Raw genomic sequence first — 12,111 nt, 5'->3', positions numbered from 1 at the left:
ACTACAGTCTCCCCAACCCTCTCCTTTATCTACTACAGTGTCCCCAACCCTCTCCTTTATCTACTACAGTGTCCCCAACCCTCTCCTTTATCTACTACAGTGTCCCCAACCCTCTCCTTTATCTACTACAGTATCCCCAACCCTCTCCTTTATCTACTACAGTGTCCCCAACCCTCCCCTTTATCTACTACAGTGTCCCCAACCCTCTCCTTTATCTACTACAGTGTTCTCACCCCTCTCCTTTATCTACTACAGTGTCCCCAACCCTCTCCTTTATCTACTACAGTGTCCCCAACCCTCTCTTACCTAGGGAACCATCAGACAGTCAACAATGTTGTTCTAGTACTGCAGTGCCACACTCAGTTAAATGTATCAACTGTTCTTAAATATAAATCCTACATTTTGGTAGACTCAGTTCTTTTGATTTTAAACCCCTTTCATAAAGTGCTCAGAGCTAGGCCAGCTTTGTCACACTGCTAACGTTTTATAATTCTTCCACATGGTCCTGGATAAGTTTAAATCGGGTGGGGTGTCTGGGTATCTCCCAGCAGAGAGTAGAGAGACACAGATTTACAACATAATATCACAAGGACCCCATAATGTCTTGACACACAACAGCCTCGGAGACAGCCTGTGCGCCCCAAATGGTACCCTACTATTTCATATATAGTGCACTTCTTTATTTTACAATGTGTTTATTTTGTTCCTTTTTTCTTCTGTTCACAGTGTGGTCCCAGCTGAGACAGTGTGCCCTGATCGTGTGACTTCAGCCACCCAGACAAGATGGCCTTTCTGAACAGAGTGGAATGGTCAGAGTGGTGCAGCAAGCAGCACTGGCCCTCTGCTACAGTTCCATTCTCCATGTCTATGAGCAGCAGAGGGGTGTGTGTGTGGTGTTCTATCATCTTCTTCACTCCTGGGAAACTGCATGATCAACACAGCAGCAACAGCATAGAATGGAAAGGCCCATTGATTAGTTTATGATGTGTTGGCATTTATTGTCATGAATCAATCCCTGGATGCAGCTCTGCAGAGTAGTCACACTGCTAACCCAAATGCCTAACCCTAACCTTAAATTAAGACAAAAAAATAAAGAAAATGTATCATAACATTCTATGATATAGCCAATTTTGACTTTGCAGCTTCCCCATCTAGAGGAAAATACTCTGTTCTGCCTCCAAGACAAGATTCATGACAATAAACGGCAACCTGCGATGTGTTAAAGATCCAATGCAGCGTTTATCTCCATATCAAATCATTTCTGGGTAACAATTTAAGTACCTTACTGTGATTGTTTTCAATTAAAATGGTCAAAAGAAACAAAAATAGCTTCTTATCAAAGAGAAATTCACATACATATTTCTCTGTTTCATGATCACAATCTAAAAATTACACACAACACACACACACACACACACACACACACACACACACACACACACACACACACACACACACACACACACACACACACACAGTGTTTCGTGTGCTGCTGGTTCTGGTCAGAGTGGTGCAGGGTGCAGCAGGCAGCACTGGCTCTGTGCTCCAGTTCCATTCTCCATGTCTATGAGCAGCAGAGGGGTGTGTGTGTGGTGTTCTATTATCTCCTCCACTCCTGGGAAAATCTGCAGCAGCAACACAGATTTGAAAGAGCCATCGGTTAGTTATTGATGTGTCAACCTGTGATGTGTTAAAAAATCCAATGCAGCCGTTTTTCTCTCAATATCAACATTTCTGGGTAACAGTGAAGTACCTTACTGTGATTGTTTTCAATTAAAATGGTTGAAAGAAACCAAAAATTGCTTCTTTAGCAAAGAGCAATTTCTCAAGGAAGAATTTAGCTAGGACTGTCTGGGAGTGGTCTGAGAGGGGAGGGGAAAACGGAAAACTATCTTTTATTGGCAGAGAGGTTTTGAACTCTTTTTTTATTGGTCTATTAACTAATTTACTGCCTGGTAAAACTTCCGCAAAAAAACATTCCACAAAAACTTCAGGTGGCCTTTTCAAACAGGTCATACACAAAAATGGCATCATTTTCACAATTTCAATGTAGAAATATATAAAAAACACAGGAAAATCATATTTTTTTCTGAGTCCCAGATCTGTTTGTAAACTGTAAGCTAATTTAGATAAAAGCACCTGCTAGCTAGATGACCAATGCTTTTAATTGCATTTGCATGCTAAGCTGAAATTCTGTGGCCTGGCTGGTCTAGTGGTAATGGCACCGTCACATAGTGTGGGCAAAGGTTTTAATCCCTTTGACCTCTGTCTTTCCCCACTCTCTTCCCCTCAACATCTGTTCAATAAAATCATCAAAAAAATTGAATAAAAAGAAAAGTCAAATTCTTGTTTGTGAGTGAATCCTGACAGAGCAGAGAGGAGGCTGTTTGTTTACCTCACTACCCATGAGGCCGGTGCCCAGGTGGTATGTGTTGCCTTGGTGACGTATCTGGATGTTGTAGACCTTGCCTTGGTTCAGCACCATGAGGGTGTAGGGCTGCTCAGATGAACCCTTGGAACTGTCCCTCACCAGAAACGCTCCATCCTGAAACACACACAGCTACGTTGATACACAAACTGTGTGTGTGTGTGTGTGTGTGCGTGTGTGTTAGTGAAGCCCACGAGGGGAGGGGGATTCCTGACCTTGTTAACCCATCTGAGAGATGCTTCAGCCTGGCCTCTGGTCACCAGTCCTCCATACCACTCAGGATCAATGTCCTGCACACAGCAGGGAACAGCAACTAACAATTTACGATGTTTGGAATGAGACTAACGTGAGGTAAAGTAAATCATAATTAATTAGAAGACTAATAAATCAGATAAAATATCTGAAAAGTTATTTTAGGAAATGATAACTTTGTAATCTGAATATTTTTCCTTGGTGCCCTAGTAATTACGGTTGCATGATTAATCAGTCTAATCGCGTAATAACTAATTACAGAGAATCTTTGATAAAACTATCAGTCTTCAGTTAATGATAGTAAAGACACGACAATACACTTGATCATTCTCATTAAAACGTAGGAGTATATTACATGTATAATATATATATTACATGTATAATATTGTATGTTGATATGTAAATAACGTTTGAAAAGTAGTATGGCTGGTATGGATTGCATAAATGCTCTGCTGGTGTAAATCTACTGATGTAAAAAGGGTGTTTGATTGATCTGCTCACCTTCTCTGTGCCTGGCATTGTGTTGGGGACCATTGAAGGAGGTTTACTGGAGCTGGCTCTGTTGGTAGAGAAGATATGCTAGTACAACATGTTAGGAGAATTGGCTCCATCTTCATCTCATTAGTCCAAAGTGAATTATTCTCTTTGAATTCTCACTCTGAATTTACTGAAGGAACATGAACCGGTAAAAACAACATTATTTTAATTGTTTTCATCAAGACTGTCTTTCAATAGAAAACCAAGAAGGGGAAGAAGCACCTTCAGACTGTTGAGTTACAGCCAAGGGGTTAATGGGAATGGAGAGGTCTGGGTTAGGCTACCTATAGTCTGGTGGCTTTGGGCCCTTTAGTTGAGGTGGCTTCACTATGGCGGGCTGGGGAGAGCTGAATGGACTGCACTCTCCTGGACACCGTGGGTAGTCACCAAACAGACAAGACAATCAGAAGTTAGGCAAAACATTGCATTCTCAACCTGCTAGTCAACAGTAGCCATAATTGTGGCAATCTGTTCGTTCCGTAGTTTACATTTCTTTGTCTTTGCAAGGCAACTACAGTATATAGCAGAAGGGGTTCTCAACACATTGACAATGCCTTTCTAATTGCCCTTTGGGGATTAATATTTAATTGAATTGAAAAGACTTGACCTGAATAAACAGACTAAGAGGCTAAATCAACAGGACAACAGACAGTTGGCATAGTTACTTGTAGGAGTTGTTTTGGTGTTTGTGTGATGTTGTTTCTTGGTGGGAGCGGGCTGTCCAGGCTTCTTGCTTCGGTCGACCATGGGGACAGAAGGGCCTGTTGGGGATGGGGGAGGAAGATGTGTCTCAAACTAACCACTAATAAGCATTCAAAGAAGTGATCTGGTGATGTTGCTTTAATTTAACTAAGGTAGGAAAAAACATCGAATTAGATTAGGCCAAGACAGCTCTAGTCATTTCAATTCTATGGCTTTACCTAGCTTAGTTGAATGCCACCTCATAGAATGCACTGCTTGTCCCATTGGGTAGGAGTTTCTGCTAAATGACTCAAATGTCATCTGTCCTGATTTTCTGGCCTCATCTTACATCTGTGAGCTTAATCTACCTCTAAACCAGGGTTTCCCCAACTCGGTCCTGGGCCCCCCCTGGGTGCCCTAGCACTACACTGCTGATTCAAATAACCAACTCATAAGCAAACTTTTATTATTTGAGTCAGCGGTGTAGTGCTAGGGTAAAAACCAAAACGTGCACCTGGGGGGGCCCAGGACCACGTTTGGGAAATTCTGCTCTAAACCACTAGCCTCCTGTTCCTTATTTTTCATGGTGCTGATCACAACAGAATAGTCCCGCTCTTTACAATATCAACACAAGCAGCTAACAGACAGACCGGATGATCTCTGGTAACATGGTCAGAGTGACTTACGTTTACCTGCAGCTTTGAATGGCCTCTGAGGGGAGGGGTCTAGTCTGGATGTGGGAGGTCTGGCCAGCTAGAGGGAGCGAGAGAAAGAGAGTGAGGGGAAGAGAGTGACAGAGAGCACGCGAGAGTTGGAATATTAATTAACAATGATTGATCTCAGAAAGAGAGGAGGATGGTAACACGAAAGAAAGAGCGGATGAAAAGGTTAAAGGCTAGTGGTATGAAAAGATGGGGGCTGTAAAGAAGACGAAAACAGTGATTGTGTAATGAAGACTATGATGAAGAAGACACTTACTGTGTTATGGCTGGTGGCCAGAGCCTGAGGACCAGGGCGCTGGGGTGGTCTCGGAATCCTTCCAGTAGGAAGAGTTCCTGACGGACCTCCACGCACGGAATCTACACACACACAGACACACACACACACAGACACAGACACACACACACAGACACAGACACACACACACACACACACACACACACACACACACACACACACACACACACACACACACACACACACACACACACACACACACACACACACACACACACACACACACACACACACACACAGCAGAGCTATAGTACCTACAGTATGTATTTACTAAAGACAGTCAGTAATGGTTAATTGTACATCTTCTGTACCTATATAGTCACTGTTCCCTAGGGCCTTAGGGAGATTGAGGAGGCGGGGGATCTCCTCTGTAGCTGAGGGAGGAGGCTCATAGTCACCATCACTCCCCTCTTCCTCCTCTCCCTCTGCAGGTGGCAGGCGGTCAGACAAGGCACAGATATAACTGTCGTCCTCATCAGGGTTCTCATAGTCATTATCACTCATATCCTGACAGACCAGGAGAGGAGAGGAAATGTGGCGACAGGAGAGGAGGGGAGGAGAGGTGGGTAATTACAGGTTGGTGATTAGTGATATGGTTTTGGACAAGGGTCTTCTGTTGATGATGTTAAGTTACATTTCTACATTGTGTGGATGGATGTGTGGCTTGGTAGCAATGTCATGTCAAAGTGAGAGTGTTTTACAATACATGATACACTCACAAACGTTTCTGAATCCCATGCTTCATCTTCCTCTTGTACAAAATCTACAGAGAGGAAACCAATCATACAATGAGGAGAGGGTAGGAGACGTTTCTCCTGAGATATAGTAGCTGTGGTTCTGGAGCCATGGTACTGTACAGTTCTGTTTACCTTGTTGATGTCTCTTAGGTTCCCTTGATCTGGTGAAGACATGAGCAACATGGCTGTGAAGTGTTTCTCTACTGTTCTGTCATACAGCACAGATGAGTTCTCATGGTGGAAATGTATGCTAGGCTAGTAGATTAGCATTTCTCACCTCTGACTGAACCCCCTCTCCTCTTCACTCCTGTTGATCTCACTACAGATCTCAGTGATGACTCTAGAGAATATATTGAAATCAATCAATGTTATCAAATTCAGTACTTTCTCTCGCCCATCTCAGCCCCGGCTTTCTTGTTTCCTCTCTCTCTGGCACATGGGCACACACCCACCACCATGCTGTCTTGCTCTCTCTCTCTCTCACACACACACACACACACACACACACACACACACACACACACACACACACACACACACACACGCCCACCATCATGCTGTCTTGCTCTCTCTCTCTCTCTCTCTCTCTCTCTCTCTCTCTCTCTCTCTCTCTCTCTCTCTCTCTCACACACACACAGGCACACCATCATGCTGTCTTGCTCTCTCTCTCTCTCTGCCTTTTCATTAGAAGATTCAACAGGTTATTTCCAGCTACACGTCCTCACATAGACCACATATGGTAACCACATCACGGCTATTAAAAGCCCCTGACATATACAGCACTACAACAGCCACACACACACCCATGTCCAAACCAACTGTATTTGAATGTGGGTGTCCATTTCCACTTTCTGTAACAGCCAGAATAAATGGTCTCAGTAAAAGATTTTCAAGGAGGTTTGTGTGTGGTAGAGGAGAATGATTAAGACTTGCTTAAGGGACCAGAGTTGCTTCACAAGGGTTACTTTATCTGTTTATGAAATGAAATAGTTTTGACTTTAGACTTACGGAATATGAATGGTGGGAAACTTCTGAAGGTCGCCATCTTTCATCTTCTGTAATGATACAGTGACGGCATAGATCATTAAATAAAATGAAGTAAACATCTTAGTTGTATCACAGTATACAAGAGCAGCTGCACACACCCCCCCCCCCCCCCCACACACACACACACACACACACACACACACACACACACACACACACACACACTTACCAGAAAGCGTGCTCCGTTCATGCTAGTCTTCATCACCACTTTGTCACAGCTGGACAGCCTCAGCTGAGAATGTCACAACACACCAGAGATGTCACACACCAGGACAGAGGTCACGCTCACTTTCTTAATGCATGCAAATGAGCAGGGTCTGAGCGCTGATCCAGGACCAGTTTTGGCTTTTACATTATAGTGAATGGACCAGGAGGACCTGGTCCTAGATCAGCAGTCCTACTGATTTGAGGTTAGAGCTTTGGGACAGTAACCGATAGGTTGCTGGATTGAATCCCCTAGTTGACAAGTTAAAATGATGTCATTCTGCCCCTGAGAAGGCAGTTAACCCACTGTTCCCCGGTAGGCCATCATTGTAAATAAGAATATGTTCTTAAGTGACTTGCCTAGTTACCAGTTTTTTCCAACTGCTTACACACAACATATTTTCATGTCATACGATTTCTGAAACCTCTCACTCAAAGTGCAAAACTACACACCAAATATCCAAAACCATAAGCTATTTCTCAGCCTTTGACTCAGTTGTCAATTACATAAAACACTTTTTTCAAAACACTACACACAATTCTCTACCTAAAACACAAACATCTAACAGGAAGTGACTTGCTTTCCTTTTCCAAACACAACCAATCAAAATGCTACACTTATTCACCAGGTCACCACACACTCCTCACATGTGCAAACACTAATAGCTTAACTGATCACTAACCAATCACTGCTTTACTGTAGTATAGGCCTATAAATAGGTCAAAGGTCAGATTACCTGTTTTGAACAATGGATGCCAACAATGGATAGAGAGCAAGAGGACTAGGAGGGAGAGGAAGAGGAAGAAGAGGACGAGGGCAAAGAAGAGAAGGAAGGAGAGCCATCTCTGATGAGATTTGGGCAACACTTGTTGATCATGTGATCAACCACGGTTTGACCATGAGAGAGGCTTGAGTCGATCTACAGTGGCGTCCGTAATTCAAACCTTCAGAAATGAGAACGGGTATGCAACTATCTAATGACTATTTTAGCATTACAGTAATGTACTGTAAAATACGTATGACTGCATAATATTGCACAAACATTTGTAACTCTAAGCCATCCATTTACTGCACTGCATTGAATGAATGAGGTTGGTTATCATGCTGTACTACATTTTTTTGTACATTGTTTACAGTTCATATGCTGAACACATACTGTGTTTGAATTCTGTATAGAGTGGAAAGGCAAAGACATCATGGAGGACGAGGACGCTTGTTTACAGATGTACAAGAGACTGCAATTATAAATATGGTTTTGGCTAACAATGCAATTAGGATTCGAGAGATAAGAGAGCATATCTTGAATAATGACACCATATTTAACAACATCAATACTGTAAGCCTGTCAACCATACAACGCATCCTCCAACAGCACTGAGTGACGATGAAACAACTTTACAAGGTGCCATTTGAGAGAAACTCTGACAGAGTCAAGAATATGCGACATGACTTTGTAGAGGTATGTATGCAACACTACTTCCAGTACTTCAGACATACCAAATTTACTCGTCTGTATATCCTTTTGTCTGTTACAGAGAGTATTGGAGCTGGATGCCCATGTAATTCGCCATTAATTTATTTATGTGGATGAGGTTGGCTTCAATCTCACCAAAACCAGGCACCACGGAAGAAATGTAATAGGACAGAGGGCAATTACCAATGTCCCTGGACAGCGTGTGGATAATATAACTGTGTGCTGCCATCACTCAAAACGGGGTCCTCCATCACAATGCCACACTGGGTCCGTACAATACCGGCCATATGCTCACTTTTGTGGATGCAATTTACACAATGCTTGTCCCTGATCCAGATCAGGAGCCTGCTAGATTTGTGGTTTTATGGGACAATGTTAGTTTTCACCGGGCTGTTTTGGTCCAAAACTGGTTTGCCACCCATCAACAATTTGGAGTTTTGTACCTACCCCCATATTCACCTTTTCTAAATCCCATAGAGGAATTATTCTCAGCCTGGCGCTGGAAAGTGTATGATCGCCAACCCTATGCCCGCATGCCGCTTCTCCAGGCAATGGAGGATGCATGTGGGGACATAGAGGTTGCCTCTGTCCCAGGTTGGATACGCCATGCTAGGAGATAATTCCCTCGATGTTTGGAAAGAGAAAACGTATCTTGTGATGTGGACGAAGTATTGTGGCCAGACCCAGGCGGGAGAAGAGATGAAGCATAGCTTAGCACTGGTGACTGCCCCCCGTCCCCCTACCAATTCCTGGACTGCCCCCCCGGGACCCCACACACACAATTGTGTTCTTTACTGTATTCTAAAGAATATACTTTTGGTTTACATATGTTTATGGTTTTGTTGTATGCTACTGTATACAACAGTAATGTTTGGCCTAATAGATATTTTCTGTTTCTACATTGCATTGGTGTTTACAGTGTACTTGTTGCCCCTCTCAGCAGATTACTTTCACTGTAGAACATTGTATTGAAATATAGATATAAGCCTATGAAAGACCAAAGAGCTTTAGATTTAGAACAACAGTGTTTACATGGTATATCCAAAAATGTACCATTATGAAAGCAGTGTTTGCCATTTGATGCAAATGCTTCATTCTGACATGTGTTTATGGCATTTTGAATGCAGTAATACATTTTGAAGGAGATGTGAGGCATTTTGCATTTTGTGTGTTTTGGGAATTATGTGTAGAGTTTTGAAAAAAAGAAGACAGTTTTGAAAACTTGTGTAAGCAGTTGGAAAAAATTGTAAATAAACACAAAACTCTGAGAGGCATCAAACAGGCCCTGATCTGTTTCATATCAGCTGCTGGCATTCATATGGGCAATTTAGTACTAAATCAAAATCACAAGAATGATGAGAATTGAATGCTGATGAACCACTGATGTTAAGAGCTGCATTATCTACAGAAGAACATGGGTCATGAAGTGTCCTCGCTCACCCTCTTCATATAGTCGGCTAGACTACGTGTGTTCCACCCCATCACCTCTGACCTGGAGGGAACACTGTCAAAACTCATCGTCTTCTTCTGTGCAAAGCTTTCCAAAGTTTTGTCTTAGTAAGCCTTGAGTCCAAGGCTCTTCTAGATCCAAGGATCTTCTTCTAGATCCAAGGCTCTTCTGTTGGTAAAGTCCAAGGCTCTTGTCTTAGTAGGTCCAATGTTTTTGTCTTGGTATGGTCCACGGTTTTTAGTAAAGTCCAAGGTTTTTCTCAAGTGTGAGTAAGGTCCCGGTCTTTGGCTTTCCTCCTAGACAATTCACACAAGGGAGTCAGATCCACACTCCAGGAAACCTCAGTGAATGTAGACAGGAGATAACAGTAAGTCTCCTGTTAGTCTCGTGATGGGCATTAGCTGCTACACAATGCTCATTCTTTTAGCCATATATGTGGAGAGATAAATACTTAGCATTAGTTTAATGGTGATGGTACTGTTTCTACAGGCCTCCCTGATGTCTCTGTAACTGTGAGGAGGCAGGACTTCAGTTTGTCACCCACTGCCTTTCCTGTCACAGGCAGCCAAAAGAGGAAGTATTGTAGGCCACAGAGGATGTAAAGAAGAGAAGAAAGAGTTTTGTCCCAAATGGCCCACTATCAGCCCTGGACCAAAGTAGTTTCCTATATAGCAAATAGGGTGCCATTTGGGACGCAAACCTAGAGCTAGCCTGCTTCACTGTGTAGGCCTGTAGACACGCCATCTCTATACTTAGCCACTCAACATCAGCTTCTAAATGTATCTTGACCCATATGACTTTAAATGTTATATCAATATGCCTTAAATCAGGCCTGTACTAAGGTCATTGTATTTGACACTGATCTGGTCCTTTATTGTATGGTCCTCTCTCTCTGCATCAGATCGGCTGCTATGTGTCGATCTAACATTACATTTCAGACTGATATGTGTTTTCAAACACAGACACCTAGCTACAGTTGCTAGTCTCACTCTCATTGGACCCTCCTCTTGTAAGATTGTTTAGGACAGAAAGACAGTTTGCGCCTCCTTTACTGTATAGTAGGTTGAGTTTAATATCTGCCTAGCAACAGTTATTATTAGATGATATGTGATTGTGTCCTGAGTCTACGGCTGCGTTTAGACAGGCAGCCCAATTCTGATCATTGTTTCACTAATCCCTTTTAACCAATCAGATCAGCTCTGAAAAATATGTGAAAAGATCTGATGTGATTGGTCAAAATGTATTTATTTTTATTTTTATTTCACCTTTATTTAACCAGGTAGGCAAGTTGAGAACAAGTTCTCATTTACAATTGCGACTTGGCCAAGATAAAGCAAAGCAGTTCGACACACACAACAACACAGAGTTACACATGGAGTAAAACAAACATACAGTCAATAATACAGTAGAAAAATAAGTCTATATACTATGTGAGCAAATGAGGTGAGATAAGGGAGGTAAAGGCAAAAAAAGGCCATGGTGGCAAAGTAAATACAATATAGCAAGTAAAACACAATAGAAAATAGATAGAAAATACAAATTAGTGGGAAAAAGATGAGAATTGGGCTGCCTGTCTAAACGCAGCCTATGTCTAATTTAGGCTGCTGCCTGTGTTCAATGTCTTATTCAGCCTGTTTGATTTGATTTGATATGCCTGTATTTGAAACCCAAACACACTGAATCTGGTATCTCACACCAAGGTGAGAGAGGAGGGTAGAGGGGAGGTGGTGGGGATAGAGGAGGGAAGGCTGATCAGAGCGGTCTGGGTATGAAGACAGCCATATCCCTGGGGGGTCCTAACAGAGCCTGCCCTCCAGCTTCCAGTCTCCATCATATTGAGAGACATCCCTTCATACAGAGGTTGCAGCTGAATGGCACACATTACCTGTACCGTGAACTGCATTCAACCAGGGCCTGGATCTGGCTAAAAGTAGTGCACTGTATAGGAAATAAGGTTTGTGAAACCTAAGTAAGTTGAAAACAACGGATAGCCTCCAGAGAACAGTGTTCCAGTGTGTTGGTTGGTTGAGCCCCAAGGCCTCTAGAGAACAGTGTTCCAGTGTGTTGGTTGGTTGAGCCCCAAGGCCTCTAGAGAACAGTGTTCCATTGTGTTGGTTGATTGAGCCCCAAGGCCTCTAGAGAACAGTGTTTCAGTGTGTTGGTTGGTTGAGCCCCAAGGCCTCTAGAGAACAGTGTTCCAGTGTGTTGGTTGGTTGAGCCCCAAGGCCTCTAGAGAACAGTGTTCCATTGTGTTGGTTGGTTGAGCCCCAAGGCCTCTAGAGA

General features: G+C 42.9%; 1 protein-coding gene across 1 annotated transcript; it reads right to left on the bottom strand.

Moving 5' to 3' along the window:
• Positions 1–678: 678 nt before the first annotated feature.
• Positions 679–10,307, bottom strand: LOC139391004 (lymphocyte cytosolic protein 2b). Its single transcript, XM_071138462.1, has 15 exons — positions 9,819–10,307; positions 6,869–6,931; positions 6,661–6,707; positions 5,930–5,992; positions 5,785–5,813; positions 5,635–5,678; positions 5,227–5,422; positions 4,877–4,977; positions 4,591–4,651; positions 3,883–3,978; positions 3,502–3,583; positions 3,182–3,239; positions 2,644–2,718; positions 2,396–2,545; positions 679–1,625 (listed from the first exon to the last, which is right to left on the bottom strand). The coding sequence occupies exons 1-15, from the start codon at positions 9,894–9,896 to the stop codon at positions 1,503–1,505; spliced, it is 1,266 nt and encodes a 421-aa protein (XP_070994563.1). The 5' UTR covers positions 9,897–10,307; the 3' UTR covers positions 679–1,502.
• Between the last annotated feature and the right edge of the window lie 1,804 nt (positions 10,308–12,111).

Source organism: Oncorhynchus clarkii, chromosome 31 (assembly GCF_045791955.1).
Source record: "Oncorhynchus clarkii lewisi isolate Uvic-CL-2024 chromosome 31, UVic_Ocla_1.0, whole genome shotgun sequence".
Classification (NCBI taxonomy): Eukaryota; Metazoa; Chordata; class Actinopteri; order Salmoniformes; family Salmonidae; genus Oncorhynchus; species Oncorhynchus clarkii.
This window is presented reverse-complemented; position numbering and strand designations above follow the sequence as displayed.